Here is a 17,779-nt window from a genome sequence, read left to right on the forward strand (position 1 = left end):
AGTGTTTTTGAAAAAAGTTGCCAACATTTTTGATCATTTTTACAAGTTTCATGGCCCCCACAATATTTTGTCGTATGAACATCTGAACATGCATCATCTGCTTTTAAACAAACAAAAATCAACTTTTTTTAATCAACATTTAAATGTAAGTTTCATAAAAGCAACATTTTGAGCAAAAAGCTGAGAAAATCGCGTTTTTGTCAAAGACTACGTCTGGATGGGATTCAGAATGACGATCAAAACATAGACGAAGCTTCACAGTCCTATTATCTCGTCCTGGGTCGACTTTTCATTCAGTAACATTGGGCAGATTTTATTTATATGTTGTTTAATGTTGAGGATCGTGTTATTTTATATTTCCATCTGCTTACATATGCTATCCAGTGTTGCCAGATTGGAAATGTCCAAGTATCATACCAGAAGCTCAAAATTATCGTATTTGGGAGAAAATTATCATACACGAGTCAAACCTGAACAGAATACAGCATGAAAATGACAGACAGTCAAGAAATCTCCGGGGGTGGGGTGGGGGGGGGTGGGGGGGGGGGGGATGGTTGTTCAGTTCGTACAATTGATTGGTTGGGTCCTTACACACACGCAAGGTTCTGAAATTATCGTACATTATAGGATTTTTTCCATTACTGATCGTACATCGTACAGAGGTCAAAATTATCGTACAAATACGATAATTATCGTACATCTGGCAACACTGGTGCTATCTCTTGTTTCTGCTTCTTCTTCACCTGTGTTTTTAATCAGAAGATTCAGAAATCTTTCAGACGATGTGTAATAGCGCCCCCTACTGTATAACAGTGAAAACACGGAAAGCCAGAAAATTCCATCAATGGCGGGGAAAGAGTTAAATTTGATTTCATCCATTGAAAAAAAAATGCATTAATGTCTATTAAGAAAGTAAACGGTCAATTTCGTTGATTTCATGTTGGCTTTTATTCATTAATACATTGCTTGTGCCCAAATCTGCTCCGATTTGAACACGTTTATAGTAAAACATTGGTAAACCCAAAGGTTTACATTTGGTCCTCAGTTACTAAGTGTGCAAACAGTGAACATTCAAGTTTACAATCTGAAACTTGAGACGAGTTTTACAGTTAAACCAAAAGCCTTGTAAAAATCACAACTCTTAACCACAGATTGCAGCCTTGAGACTTACATAAACTTCTGTACCCCTTAAACCTAGCAACTAAAAATAAAGATTAGCCTACTTTTGAGGAAATTAAAACAAAACCCATTAACATAAGCTCAAAGTCCTCTCAAGTTTTTCCTGAGGGCACACAAAAAGGAGACAAGGAGGATATGAGCTCCATTTTGCCTTAGAAACACCCTGAACAAACAACAAACAGTTAGGCTAAATGCTAATGCTAATACTGAAGTGTTTCCATCTGATACACAGAATCTCCGGGGCGGGGATTCTTGCTCAAGAATTCACAAAAACATGTTTTGTCTTAATAACACCAGGACAAATTAGTACCGGACCATCTAGCTTGGAAGATCGTGCTATGCAAGCCTGCTGTGATTCATCTGAATCCCTGATGAATATCATATGACTCTCATTGTATCAGATCAGAAAACTTACTTTCACGACACGTAAACTCAGGAATCTCGGGTCTGACGGGGAACTAGAATAACATGATATCGGATTAAACTTCCTGGAAGTGAGCAGAAGCCACATGAACCTGCTATGTGGGTTTAATTCTTTGCTCATCTTGTCCAAACAAATTTAGCAGTTGAACGTCTCAAGCGCCATGTCACGTTACTATCGTCACTCAAAGCAAAATGGTTGCGCTGAAGCAACAAATCCCAGCCAATCAGAACATGTTTTGTTTAATAGAGTGCAACAATGCCCACCCACTTTTTCAGTATTTTTTCCATTAATTTTTTCCATAGAAAAAAATAAAAATAAACTTTGTTAAAGCGTTTTAAGCCATGAACCAAGTCAATCAGCTACGAGGTGAATCACAACATTACAAATTTGATTTGAAGCAAAAGTATTTGAAAATCAGACAAAAGGTACAAGACTGTGTACTTAACGGCTTTAGTGATGGAAAGAACTACAATCCCATGAAGCATTGCAAATAGCATCATCAAAACGATTGAGAAATATAAGAACACTCATTTAAAAAATATTGATTATATAAAAACAAAATATCTTGCAAAATAGCTAAATAGCTCTCTTGGCACATTTTGCTTGTAGCGACTCTCTGATTGGTGGAATTTTCTGCACAGCATCATGGGTAATGTAGTTTTTCACCACGAATTCTGCTGTTAAACATGATTATTTTAAAACTAAACTCACAGTGAGGTTCATAAGTTATAATTAAAAATCCCTATAGAGAAAATTTTTACAGAGTTTTTACTTCCGAAACCCAACTGTTGCACTCTATATACAGTGAATTGGAACAGGCTTTTGGACCAATGAGATTTCAGAGGGGGCAACTATACGAGCAACTCACATAAACAGAAAATTTTACGTTCAGCATTTTTTTTTGACACTTTTTTCTTCCATTGCGCCTGGATAAGTCACGGTGTCACACTCTGATGTTTTTAAGAGATAATTGCGTTTAAGCAAACTAATGCGTAAACAACTTCTGTCACATGACCAGTTTTTGGCGTCAGATTAGCGTCTGCACCTGCTAACACGCAGGTAACATCATTCGCACACCTGTGAGTATCGAATAAAAAATATGAAAAAGGTAACAGGCAATGTAAAAGACTGATCTAACAGGCATTTAAATAAAATTCAAAACATGAAGATGAAGATATATCAAAGGCAACTGCATTGTTGGTTTCTGGGGTTAAAAGTGACATTTTTAAGTGCAGAAGCGAGAATGTCCTGTTTCTCTTGCAAATAATCCTGTCTGGAACTCAAAAATTCCAACTTTGGGAGTAAAAAAGCGTTTGCTAATCCGTCCACAGGAGTGTTGCATCTCCATTACAGTCCAGAGGCCAAAGGTCAGGCTCTAGAGGCTCTCGTACATGCGAAGGGTTCTCTCTAATTGCTGACCTACGCGCTGGTAGAAGGCGATCTGTTGGCGGAGATACGCCTGCATCATCTCTTTGAAGTCCACCTCCCTGCGCTGGTGGAAGTGGTTCATCTCGGCCTGCAGGGCGAATCCCACAGTCCGGCAGCGTTTGCGAATGCCGTCTGCTTCTTCTTGGTCCATCTTCCCCTCGTCGCTCATACGCTGAGACTCCTTTACTTTTGCAAAAGCACCTGAAAAGAAGCAAAAAATAAAGGTTTTAAAATGTTTTTAAATATATGCACTAACTACTAGTGAAACACTAGCAATGGCGCTGAAGAAAACTTTAATTATGTACGTTTTTAGCACACAGCTAGGCTTCTACTAACCGAAATCAGACTGATTTAGCAAATATATATATTTACAAAAGTTTGCACACAAGGAAACTATAGGCAATTGATATCCATGTATCAGACTGATTTAGCAAATAAAAACATAACAAATAAATCAATAATTTAAACAAACAACATAAGTTGTTGGAAATACTGGGTAACCAGAGATATTTCTTTTTTAAATGTTGTGACAATTTCTCATTTAGGGTCATGAACATCCCCGTTTTGACATTCCCTGTAAACATTTCTGACGATTCACAAAAAAATTCTGATGTTTTCATGTTTGCCGGTCAAGACCCAAAAAAAAAAAAAAAAATTGTTTAATTTTTTTGTCAGTTTGTCAACATTTGTTACATTTATGTATTTAGCACACACTTTTAACCAAAGAAATGTACACTGCGTTCAAGGTACTTCACTTTTTTTTTTATCATTTCAAGAATGTTAATTTCACTGCGACTCGAACACATAATTTTGGCGTTGCTAGTGCCATGCTCTAATGTTTGAACTTCAGGAAAGCACACAAATGAAAAAAACATTTAAAATGCATATATTTTTTAATTTTAACTAAAAACATGTTTATATGTTGTTGTTTTTTAAACAAATGGTTAAAAAAAAGTTGTTAAATACAGCTTTCAAAATAATTTGTTATCTTGTTCATTTTTGTTGTAATGCTTTGATTTTTTAGTTTTTCATAGTGTGATTTTTTTTGTGTGAATCCAATTTAGGGTTAATTTGACTTGCAAAGTAAAAATCTTTCCCAGAATTTAAACATAAGTATTATTGCATTGCAAACGCCAAACGAGACTCCAATATTACCAAAAAAATACTAAATTCTTTTTAAATGTTCTCAGTGAATCTCAGCTTTTTTTTTACTTGTCAGATAAAAGTGCCTTTTGCCCCGTATTTGCTTCACGTTTCCAGCGTAACCGGTTCTAATCATTCACGTCCTGTTGTGACAGAACAAACCACTCGCACGCTCATGAGAACGGAGCCGCTGAGTCACAGGACTCGAAGAGAAATACGACTGAATCTGGAGACCTGAACAGACAGATCCACTAAATCATCACATCTGTAGCGCAGAAGACCGAAACTGTCAGGGACAGCATGAGGGATTAGATATGGAGTGTGTATGACTGATCAGAAGTCAGTGTTTGACTGTGCTGTACACACCTGTAATCTGACACAGGAAGTCCGGCCCTGTGTTCTTTGTGTTTGGGATTTGATACGCAGCAATTTATTACTTTATTTCCTTTCAGTTCACAGACTGACGGATTACAAACCCACTGTAAAAACACCACAAAGAACAAACGAGCACAGTCAAATGAAAGCTCAGAGACCGTATGCAAAGACCTTGTGTTTGCATTCCCTCACCGAACATCTACAATTAGACAATATTGTGCCCCATAAACAAGGTCGTGGTTTGCATAATTTATTTTTGTAAATCATTTCTAACCACATTGAGCAAAATGGCGGATTGTTACACTTTTTGTAGCATTTTGTCCTGAGGAATGGAAACCCATTTCCGACACATAAGAAACATAAATCATGCTTTGGCAAATCATAATTATGAGATAAAAAGTCAAATTTAAACATACTAAGTCACAATAATGGCATTACAATAAATGCGAAATTATGACATACTGTCAGGAATATGAGATGAAAAGTAAAAATTGACATGAAATTATGACAAAGTACTTTTGACTTTTTTTGTAATAAAGACTTGTCATAATTTTGGCTTTTATCTCATCATTTCAACTTCATCTCAAAATTTCCACTTTTTATCTTATAGCCTAATTTTGACTCATCTATGAAAATAAGTCAAAAACGTTCTTAGTAGCCTATATCATAATTTTGACTTTTTAATCTCATAATTGTATAAATGATGACTTAGTATGTCATAACTTTTAACTTTCGACTCATTCATGACATAATTATGACACGTTAAAAATAAGAGTCAAAACCTTTCTTAGCATAATCTCATAATTATGTAGTAGTATGTCATAATTTCAACTTTTTATAATTGCGATTGACCAAATGTTTTCTTATGTGGCAAAAATGGGCTTTCATGCATGAAAAACAGTTAATCCTAAATCAAATGTCTGTTACTGTTGTAGAAATGAGCTATTCACAGTCAGCCATAATTATTATGAAAATATCCAATAACAAGGGGGTTAACAAGATAAAGCTGCCAATTTTGTCATATTCGGCTGGTCATGTGATCTGAACATGCCGACCCATATACAATATAAAATAAAACTGCTTATTATACAGTATTATGCTACTGATATTTCTCTCATATGAATGTACACCATGTAAAACTCAGTATGCAAATGACATGTAAATGACCTCTGTAATGATTGGCTAATCTCTGCATACTGGCGTAGTTCAGACAAGCGTTCATTTTGCCAGACTGCCACATTTTAAAAAGGCATTGACATTAAAGAGTCAACCTATTTTCCATGACGTTTTTCTTCCAAGAGGACAATGAAACAGTAGAGTGATTTTTTTCACGACGGAGGGACAGAACGAGTGTCCAGCGGTACCAGACACGGTCCAGCACTGACTCTCTGTTCACTCGAACACACACAAGCCTGCAGGACTGAATTCAACAAAGCCATGCTCAATATGACAGATGTATTATAATATCTCACATGGTGTTTATTTAAAGAGATAGAAATTAAAGTCTGAATGTAACTGATTCCTGTGATCAAAGCTGAATTTTCAGCCTCATTACTCCAGTCTTGGGTCACATGATCCTTCAGAAATCATTCTAGTATGCCGGATTGTTGCTCAAGAAACATTTCTTATTATCAAAGTTGTGCTCATATTTCTGTCATCCCAAACATTTGGTTTTGCTCACTTTGTTCTGTGATGTTCAGTAAACAAAACTTTAAAAGAGGGTTTAATTTGATTCGTCCTCTCTAATGGACCACAGACATGCTAAACATTAGCGCACATGAATGACAGGAATTAAGTGAATTCCTCTTCTGTATTTTTCAACATTGTACGTGTGCTAGCAGAGCCATTAAAAGAAGAAGTTGAGCATCCGTAAAATGTCTGCACATCACTTTTTCAGTGAGTGTCTGTCTATTTATTTGTTTTCCCAATATAAACACTAGTATATATGGCTTCAGTTTACTCTGAGGGAAAGTCTCGAGGCTTTCAGAAGGAAAACAAACTCCCTTGGCCACCTAAATGAGTTTCTGGGGGTATTTTAGTCAGTGTCTAATTAAAAAAACCATACAGCTTATTGATCTACATAGTATTAAGCAGTAAAATAGTGTCTTCTGAATTACATAATGAAATTTCAAGTTATTTAAATTAAGCAAAATGTCAAAGTAAACATTTCTGAAGTGCTTCCAGCTAACCAATTAGCTTGCAAAGCTAACATTTCCTACGCAAGTTGCTTCAAGTAAACATAACAAATCGTTGTAGCTCTTCATACTCTCGATATATACAACATACTTGCGTTATACTTTCTTAAATTAGAAAAACCTCAATCTGATATCACAAACAAACTAAATATAATATGCCACATATGCTAGCATGATGCTAATTGCAGTCAGAAATAGGATCAGTGTATGATCTGAGCTTTCTCTCAGTCTTTGAGGTGAAACGAATGTTAAACGCACAAAGACTGACTGACCTGAAGCCTCAGAGCTGCATTTAATGTGTCTAACAGCACCGCCGCGGAAACACAGAGGAATTTCAGACTGGAAAAAACAGTCACAGCTCAATTTATCCCAGAGCAAATTCTCAGACACCAGAAGGGGAGAAACAAACCATAAAGGTAGGCCAAAAAAATTGCACAAGCAAAACACTTGCTGACACAAAGAGAAGCATATTAGGTTAATATAAATGTATGCTTTTCAAAATTAAGTTTTGTTACTCTGCTACCACGCCTGACATTTCATACATCCAGTACAATTGACCACTTGACCACACACAAAAACCGAACTGATCATGAAAATAATAAGTATAAATACACTCGAAGATGCATTTGACTGCAAAACTCAAACATTAAATGCCAAAAAGAGCATTCAAGAGGAAATTTAGCATTAGCATAAGCATCATCACAAAAGTGATGCCTTGAAATCACCGTTGGAGCTCTTAAAAGTAGGTCAGAAAAGTGAAATTGGTTGTCAAAAATATCTGAAGAATGTTGGCAACCAAACAGTTGATGCACCCATTGTATATTTTTTTCCATACTATAAAATCAGATGGGGTTTGGTTACCCATATTCTTCGAAATATTTTCTTTTTGAGAAACTCGTACAGGTTTGGAACAACATGAGGGTGAGTAAATGATGACAGACAGTCCACTTTTGGGTGGACTATCCCTTTAATTCCTTAAGTGTGGCTAAAGTATAACATTGTGAGTAAAATCTAAGTTAGCTCTGTGTTCTCAGCCGCTCTATTATTACAGGACAGGTGTGAAGCGATCATATGCCGTCTTGTATGCCTCTCCTGTTCATCCACACACGCTTACACTTCTTGATTATTTAAGACACATGCATGAAGTACAAAACTGGTTCCCTTCCTGCAAGTTAGCCATGAGTGGCTCAGAGATGGAGAGGAATTCAAGGTCTTGCCCTGACATGTTATTCCTCTTTATTTCAAAGCTAAAAGCAACAAAAATGCACAACTCTGACGTGTGTGTGAGAGAGTGTGTATTACTGGCAATAAAATCAGACCAACACCCATAAAAGCCAAAGAGTTCATGACTACTGCACACGCGGAGCCCGAGGCCTGGAACGCCTTTTGTTTTTACTCGTATTTTTCATTCTCTCCCTATTTGCAGAGCTGGGAGTTATTTTGGATTAAAATCCAAATTCATTTCCCACTGGTTTTGGAAGAGGTAAATATTTCCATAGCCTTTAATTCGAGGAGTCGGTCAGGTTCAAGCCGACTTCTGGACGTCAGGTCAAGTGTCCTGGCGTCCCACGGCGGATCTGATTACGGCTCTTTGGCTGGGACGCGCAAAAGCCGAACGGAGCGCGCTCAGAGAGGGCTGTTATTATTTCCCTGGGTCATGTGTTGTTTTTCCTCGGTTCATCGGTTCTCTTTGATCTCTCCCTGTGCTGTCGTGCGGCTCACAAGGGAAACAGATGCTCAATTTTAAGATATCGCAAAGTCAAAACGTTACAGTCAATTAACTGTCCCCTAACTGCAGGACGAGCCCCTTTAGGATGTCCTTATATGCTTTTTAACTACAGCAGGGAGATCAGAGGACAAAACTAACATGATATAAATGTTATTGGTCATATTGTAAGTCTTCTTGCCACTAAAATGACATTTTCTGCTGACATAATCAATATAAATAATATAAATAAGCCCTGATATTTAGGGATGCACCAATATGAACATTTTGTCCGATACCGATAAACAATATATTGGCCAATAAATCTAAATCCAAATTTTTATATAATATTTGAGAGCCTGATTACAAAAACAAAAGTCTCACCATCCCAAGCACACAATTATAATGATCTTCTCATCATAATTTTATGTAGCTTATATGACAGACTTGCAGATTTCCAATCATATTTCAAGCAATTCAAAACCATCATAGTGAACAGTGCGCACCTGACGTGTCTCAGCTGAAGAAAATAATACATTATTTATCATCTTTAATATATCAGCCAAATTGTCTTATCAGGCCGATAACAATAACATTAAAAATGAACATATGTCGGCCAATAACGATATGGTGGCCGATGTATTGTGCATCCCTAATTATTGTTATATATAGATTACTATGAACAAATATATCATAGCCTAACATGTGTCTATACAAGCAAATCTCTACATATTTTTTACTATTATTACATCATAAGAAGTGGTAACCTACCATTTTTACCCATTTCTGAACCCATAAAAACTAGTTTTGTTGGTATAAATTAATGTATTTGGGTTGATTCAGCAATAATAAATAATAAAACTGAAAATATAACTAAAACAATTAAACACTATATACACATACATAAAATATATACATATAAATACCTTTATATAAATAACTTTTTTATATATGTACTAATATATGTATATTATGTTAAAAAACTAAAAATAACTAAAATGTTCATCAAAACTATAATTATATGTCAATGAATGATACTAAATCAACACTGATTCAAGGGATTAATGAGCAAATTAAATATTGAACTTAAGTCAAACATCAATGATGATTCAACAATGAATCAACGACTGTTGCTAAATCTGCCTGTGTCTAACATGAGCAGCGCAATATACTAAACTAATCAACTTCTATTGTAGGAGGCGGTTTCGGTGTCCATTAGTTGCTATTAGCAACTTGATTATTTAAAAACACCATTATGCATTGTACACTATCCATTGTGTCTAAACATGAACAGTAATCATGTTACGACCGTTATACAGGGTGTGGACGTGAAACTGGAGCAATCATACTGGCCTCCTTTCAACACACTCACGTGTCAATTGTTTGCTTAGGGCGGTTGTTTGATAAGCACCAACTAATTCTGGAGAAAAATGCTACTTTAACAAACCTAAAAGGCACAATAATGATTTAAGGACTCTGAAATCACTCCTACTTTATGGGAATAAATCTATATTCCATTGATATTCCATTCATTATCCGTAAATCTGGGGTCTGGCATGTGCCTCGGCCATGTGACCCATCACGCCTTCAGCAAACTTGCTCAGTAATAAGGATGAATCTACTGATCTCACCACAATGAACACATCAATGCAGCATTAACCTGTTTAACAACATTAAATCCTCACTTTGATTACAGTTTGAATACCGACAATTGTCTTTCTGCCTACAAAGCAAACTGCATGTTCATGTCTTTTGAGGGATAGATTTTGGAGATTGGGCCAGTCCAATTCAAAGTGGCTGAAATCATAAACGGGACCTTTAAACAAGCATTGCTTATTATCTTTAACTAAATTCAAGCTGCATGACTTTATGCATTAATGAACTAATGATGATGGTGATGATGATGATGATAAATACAAATAGAGTGGTCAGAAAAGTATAAATATCCACTACCAGGCAAAAGTTTGGACACAGCTACGACTATTGATTGATGACCACTATATATATATATATATATATATATATATATATATATATATATATATATATATATATATATATATATATATACACATACATATATATATACATATATACAGTGAGGAAAATAAGTATTTGAACACCCTGCTATTTTGCAAGTTCTCCCACTTGGAAATCATGGAGGGGTCTGAAATTGTCATCGTAGGTGCATGTCCACTGTGAGAGACATAATCTAAATAAAAAAATCCAGAAATCACAATATATGATTTTTTAACTATTTATTTGTATGATACAGCTGCAAATAAGTATTTGAACACCTGTCTATCAGCTAGAATTCTGACCCTCAAAGACCTGTTAGTCTGCCTTTAAAATGTCCACCTCCACTCCATTTATTATCCTAAATTAGATGCACTTGTTTGAGGTCGTTAGCTGCATAAAGACACCTGTCCACCCCATACAATCAGTAAGAATCCAACTACTAACATGGCCAAGACCAAAGAGCTGTCCAAAGACACTAGAGACAAAATTGTACACCTCCACAAGGCTGGAAAGGGCTACGGGGAAATTGCCAAGCAGCTTGGTGAAAAAAGGTCCACTGTTGGAGCAATCATTAGAAAATGGAAGAAGCTAAACATGACTGTCAATCTCCCTCGGACTGGGGCTCCATGCAAGATCTCACCTCGTGGGGTCTCAATGATCCTAAGAAAGGTGAGAAATCAGCCCAGAACTACACAGGAGGAGCTGGTCAATGACCTGAAAAGAGCTGGGACCACCGTTTCCAAGGTTACTGTTGGTAATACACTAAGACGTCATGGTTTGAAATCATGCATGGCACGGAAGGTTCCCCTGCTTAAACCAGCACATGTCAAGGCCCGTCTTAAGTTTGCCAATGACCATTTGGATGATCCAGAGGAGTCATGGGAGAAAGTCATGTGGTCAGATGAGACCAAAATAGAACTTTTTGGTCATAATTCCACTAAACGTGTTTGGAGGAAGAAGAATGATGAGTACCATCCCAAGAACACCATCCCTACTGTGAAGCATGGGGGTGGTAGCATCATGCTTTGGGGGTGTTTTTCTGCACATGGGACAGGGCGACTGCACTGTATTAAGGAGAGGATGACCGGGGCCATGTATTGCGAGATTTTGGGGAACAACCTCCTTCCCTCAGTTAGAGCATTGAAGATGGGTCGAGGCTGGGTCTTCCAACATGACAATGACCCGAAGCACACAGCCAGGATAACCAAGAAGTGGCTCTGTAAGAAGCATATCAAGGTTCTGGCGTGGCCTAGCCAGTCTCCAGACCTAAACCCAATAGAGAATCTTTGGAGGGAGCTCAAACTCCGTGTTTCTCAGCGACAGCCCAGAAACCTGACTGATCTAGAGAAGATCTGTGTGGAGGAGTGGGCCAAAATCCCTCCTGCAGTGTGTGCAAACCTGGTGAAAAACTACAGGAAACGTTTGACATCTGTAATTGCAAACAAAGGCTACTGTACCAAATATTAACATTGATTTTCTCAGGTGGACATGCACCTACGATGACAATTTCAGACCCCTCCATGATTTCCAAGTGGGAGAACTTGCAAAATAGCAGGGTGTTCAAATACTTATTTTCCTCACTGTATATATATATATATATATATATATATATATATATATATATATATATATACACACTGCCTGGTCAAAAAAAAAAAAAAAAGTTGCTGTTTGGATTTAAAGAGGCAAATGCTTAAGAGTAAATGATTGGATCTTTATTGCAGTGATTATTATGTTTTTAGCATGTTATATGTTTGGCAACAGTTCTTCTAACCCTGATTGATGGAGTGTGTAGCTTTTCATCTCTTAAACAACCATGTAGGAAGACACATGAATATATTCCAGGATGACAATGTCAAGATTCCTCAGGCTCAGATTGTGAAAGAATGGTTGTGAGGATCATGAAGAATCATTTTCACACATGAATCGTCTCCTCTGAGTCCAGATCTTAAATTCACTGAAAGTCTTTGGGATGTGCTGGAGGAGACTTTACAGAACGCTGGACTCTTGCATTGTCAATACAAGATCTTGACCAATAATCGATGAAACTCTTGATAGAAATTAATGTTTTGATGTTATTTCCATCAAGAGGTGCATATATTTGCCATGTTGTGTCTTCCTACATGGTTGTTGAAGAAATGAAAAGCTACACACTCCATTAATCAGGGTTAGAAGAACTGTTGCCAAACATATAACATGCTAGAAACATAATAATCACTGCAATAATGATCAAACCATAGACTCTTACAGATACTCATTCTTTATAATGACTACTATTTATTTACTTTTATTATTATTATTATTATGATTTTTTGCCATTCACACTTGCTAAACATGACTGGATTGGAATTGGATATGCACAAATCTTAAGGGCTTAAGATGAGGCTTGAGTGCCCGTTTACACCGGGCCACTTCATGCGTTTTCTCTGATCGGATAGCTCTCAGATCGTGAGAACACCAGGTGTAAATGCCCTCCGAAATGCTTCTGAGACGGATTTAAATCCGATCACTGATTTGAGACGCATTTCAGTCAAAACTGGACAAGTGTGAATGCATTGTTGAAGCCACATATGTAAATTTTACTCCTCCCAAAATGGAGTGTGTTATAGGCTACTAGTAACCAGATATGACAGTGTTACTGTAACAGCTGAAGATCTCTTCAGCAAGCCAAAAATGAAACTGACGTAGCATCCTAAAGCTCAACACACACTCATCTTCATTAAAAACAGTGAGACTAAATTATCCCACCAATGCTGATGCTGCTCACTCTCCCATTCCGGTCTTTAATCTTGAATTTAACTCATGATTAATAATAAAATGCCGTTCATAACTGTAGCTTTCATTGACGTGATTTGGATTTGAAGATAGGGATTTATATTCGTTTTGCGGAGACACATTTATGTGGCCGAGTGTAAATGGAACAGTTTTGACAAATTGGACAAATCCGATCAGCGGAAACGCATGAAGTGGCTAAGTGTAAACAGGACCAAAGTGAGTCCAAATTTCATCCCGTAGAGTAAATACTGGTGTTTACTAAGCGTCAGGAAGCCAGCATATGTTAAGTCTGAGCTCTCATGAGCGAGACATTCTTAACATCTCTATGACATTCCACAGAAGGATCATAATGAAAGTGGAAGCTTGTCTGAGCCACAAACTGATTGAGCTTTAATGTCTTGGACTTGAGTGCACTGATTAATCACGCTATTTCCCACACTTCCTGTGATTTAGAGGATGCTTCCCGTCAGGAGCAGGGCCAGAACTTTCCCTGTAAATGTCAGATGCATCACTTTTTCAGCTTTAAAATGTCTCTGCAAATCACCTGACCTGACATCATCTGCAACAAAATTCAGTCCAGTCCACAATGTGAGGCCCACTAACCCCTCATAAGTAACAACACGTGTGATTGGCTGCCTACAGGCATGATGTCACTGGGTCAGTCCAGCTGCGTGCCCCACATTTGAGCAAGTCAGTAGGTTCAGAAACAAGCACACCATCTAAACTAAGGGGTGTAGAAACCATTTTCAAGGTGGAGGTGATGCAATGAATGACAAATGCTGAATTTCAACACCCATGTGAAAAATACAAGTGTTTAACTCATTGATCAGCAAATATCTTTAACTCTTTCAGCGTTTCAGTGTTCAGCCAGCGCCAGCATTTTTTATCATTTTCACAAAAGTTTCAAGGCCCCCAGAATATTTTGATGTATGAATATCTGAATATGCAATATGTCAAAAGAAAGAACAGATCCTCTGATTAAAAAAAATGTATTCCAGCTTCATGTAGGCCTATTACTTTTTAAATCAACATTTGAATGTGGAAAAGTTTCATTTAAAAAACAAAAAAGCAACATTTTGAGCAAAAAACTGGGAAAATCGTGTTTTTGTCAAAAACTATGTCCGGATCGAATTCAGAGCGATGATCAAAACATAGATGGAGTAGATCGAGTCCATCAACACTCCCAAAGCTTCACAGTCCCATAGCTCGTCCTGGGTCGACATTTAATTTAATAACATTAAGCATTTTTGATTTATGTGCCATTTAATGTTGATGATTGTGTTATTTTACTTATGCGTCTGCTTACATATGCTATCACTTATTTCTGCTTCTTCTTCTTCGCATGTTTTGATTAGAAGATTCAGAACTCTTACAGAAGCTGTGTAATAGCGCCCTCTACCGTATAACAGTGAAAACAGGACATTTCCGTCAATGGCAGGAAAAAGTAAAACAAAAAAAAACAACTAGTAGACAACAATTAATCTTTCTACTTTTTATTTATTTATTATTTTTAGTGTTTTTTAATTTCAGTTTTAGTTAGTAAAATGAAAATGAGAAATATGTTGTCTTGGCCACTAGCTGTAATAAAATAAGATTTTTTAATATTTTTTTTTATTTGAGTTAAGATGACCACAGAAGATAAAAACTCGAAAGAAGAAAGAGAGTCAGTTATGGGTGAACTAGTGCTGTCAAATCGATTAATCGTGATTAATCGCATCTAACATATATATTTATAATTATATATACACACATATGTGTGTATACATATACATATATATAATTATAAATATATATGTTAGATGCGATTAATCACGATTAATCGCATATAAATCATTTTGACGTTTTGAATAATATCCGATTATTCGCGATTAATCGTTTTGGCAGCACTAAGATGAACTAAGTTGAGTTTGTTCGAGCTCACTTTACCTTTCTGCAGGTGGATGATGTCTGGAAAGTTGGACAGCAGGCCCTGATACAGCGACAGTTTATCCAGCATCTGAAACAGGTCGTATTTGGGCTGTTCGGCGAACATCTCCCCGATGTTCTCGTAGGTGCGGCCTGTGTGCGAGATGGCGTTGCTCAGGGCGTCCGAGCTGTAAGGAGGGTCCAGCAAGAAGGACTGGCTGATGGACTGGAAGCCGTTCCCCAGCCTCTGGAACTCCTTCCGAAATCCTCCGATGTGTTTGCGGACTAGTTCCGATGCGACATGCGTCAACTGCATCACGCTGTCGTCCATCTTTTTGGCGAACGCCTTGAAGGTGTCAACGCGCTCCTCCACGTCCTGAAGGTCCTGATGCTCGTTGGGAATCTGGAACGTGAGCATGAAATGAGCCCCGACCATCTCGTCCTTCTCTGCCCGCCTCTTCCCGAGTTTCCACTGTTTGTCGTCTCCGCACATGAGGAAGTGTTCGAAACCCTCATATTGAGACAGCACTGGGTGGCTGGTCATGTGGTCCATCCATAAAATGAGCCTCCTCTTCCTCTTATCGATGAAGTCTTCCTCGAACCGTCCCGTGGCCTGTTTTTCAGGGAGGTGCGGCACGGAAATCACCGTGAATTTGTGCAGTAGTCTGTTGTACAGCCAGTCAAAGTGCTTGTAGCGGCGGTAAACCGGCCTGGCAATGTGACTTGGGGTCAAGCGGTACGAGATGTACGTCTTAATGCCTTTGAACTTCGTCTGTTTGGTGGGGTCTTCAATAGAACAGGAGAAGGGTTGAGGGCTCTCCTTCCACTGCGGCCCCCGGGGGCCCATTTCGATGGTGTACGACTCTGCGATCTTAGCCATCATGGGAACGTCGCCAAGTACGAAGGCCTCCACACCGGAGCGCACGAAGCTGGAGAATCGGTTCAAGTTTCTGCCCACCATGCTGCCCTTCCTGTTGCTCGACATGCTGTCCTGACGCTCCATGTGTGGCTTGGTCCGGTAGTGGACATTGGGGTTGGAATATGGACTTTGGGAATGTCCATTGGCACCCACCCCTCTCCGAGGGTCTTCATCCTCAACCACCGTTGAGGTTTCATCCCAGTCGTCCCAGTCGTCATCGTCGTCACTCGGCGGGGTCGGGGTAGTTGTGTGGATGTACGACAAATCCTTACCAGGAGAGCTTCCAGGTGAACTGAGGGATTGATCCGTCAGGTTGGACCCGGATCGGAGCCGAATGATCTGGACATACGAGGCAGGAAACAAGCCTCGCTCTCCTCGGCTGTTCTCCCCTTGTAGCCAGCCGTCCACAGAGTTCTCGTCGAAAATAACCAGCTCTTCGCTCTCCTGGATGCTTATCTCCTCCTTGTTCTCACTTTGGAAAGTGTAAAGGGCTTTGGCTCTCAGGGACATTTTTGTAACTTTTGCAAGACAAATGCAAAAAAAAAAAAAGGGCCACAAAAAAGTTCCCTTACCTCATATCAGACTGCAAATCTAAGAAAAAAAGGGCTTAGATAAATTAAAATTTACCTTTGTATGTAGTACAGCAGTATTTCTTAATGTATTCATAGCACTTTAATAAAACTAGTAGTTTTGAGGGTGTTGGTAAATAACATTCTTCAAGATAAAGATCTTCAAGCCTTTTTAAAGTTACTGACCACAAAGAAGACAACAGGAATCTTAATTTTCCTCGGAAATAATATCCTTTATCACATGTTGGAACTCCCTGTCAGGTTGTTATTCTCCAACTTCCCTTAATTTATGTCGTTTCATTATTCCCACAAAACCATAATCTTCAGCCGCAAAAAAATTAACCCATAAATCCACAAATCCCGTCCAGCAGAACTGAGACACCGGCAAACACATTCAGTTCAGTGCCTCATCATAACAAAAGTTTTAGCCATCTTGCATGCAGTGAAAATATTTAAAAACAAACAGTTGTTTTGCAACTCCGGCTGAACTAAACTCCAGATGAAAACATTATACCAAGATTCCGTCCCGGACAGAGATTAGAAATAAACGCATCCTTTGCATTCCGCCAACAAAAGAACAAAAACTTAATCTAAAGCATCTGTATAATCCCCAGATCCAGTTCAAATCGCTGTGCACTCAAAGTATTTCCTTCGAGATGTGATTCAACAAGCCCGTGAAGAGTTTTTCATAAAGTATTTCTTTACTTTGAGCAGAAACGTAGTGACTCTTTCCATGACGTGACGATCGAACAATGAGAGTCGTGCAGTTTAGCGTGAGATTTACAGTCGCGTTTGTGGCGCCGCTCGGCGGTCAGGAAATCAATTGAAGGATCTGACGGGAACAGTTTCTAGTCAACTCAAAACACATCCGATTGAATACAGTAACTCATCTAGATAGTGTACAATGCCTTGTAGTGACACATGCTGGCGTTATTACCAATGACAATGAGGCAAATAGTTATGAGGGATCTTCCATTCAGCCACATTCAAATTTTAGGACGTTTGTTTGTTATCGGAGACATTTGTTTATAAGAAAGTACAATATTTTTTTATAAAATTTCAAATGATGATTACATTGAAATCCGCACAGAACTCTCTTTATTACAAAAAAAGTTAAATAATAATAATTACTGTTATCCAATA

General features: G+C 38.0%; 1 protein-coding gene across 1 annotated transcript; it reads right to left on the reverse strand.

Annotated features, from left to right (window-relative positions):
- Positions 1–927: 927 nt before the first annotated feature.
- Positions 928–17,390, reverse strand: snx33 (sorting nexin 33). The gene is made up of 2 exons (XM_084095335.1): positions 15,170–17,390; positions 928–3,232 (listed from the first exon to the last, which is right to left on the reverse strand). Exons 1-2 carry the CDS (start codon positions 16,575–16,577, stop codon positions 2,979–2,981), a joined length of 1,662 nt encoding a protein of 553 aa, XP_083951461.1. The 5' UTR covers positions 16,578–17,390; the 3' UTR covers positions 928–2,978.
- Between the last annotated feature and the right edge of the window lie 389 nt (positions 17,391–17,779).

This window comes from Abramis brama (assembly GCF_963993115.1).
Source record: "Abramis brama genome assembly, chromosome: 20".
Taxonomy (NCBI): domain Eukaryota; kingdom Metazoa; phylum Chordata; class Actinopteri; order Cypriniformes; family Leuciscidae; genus Abramis; species Abramis brama.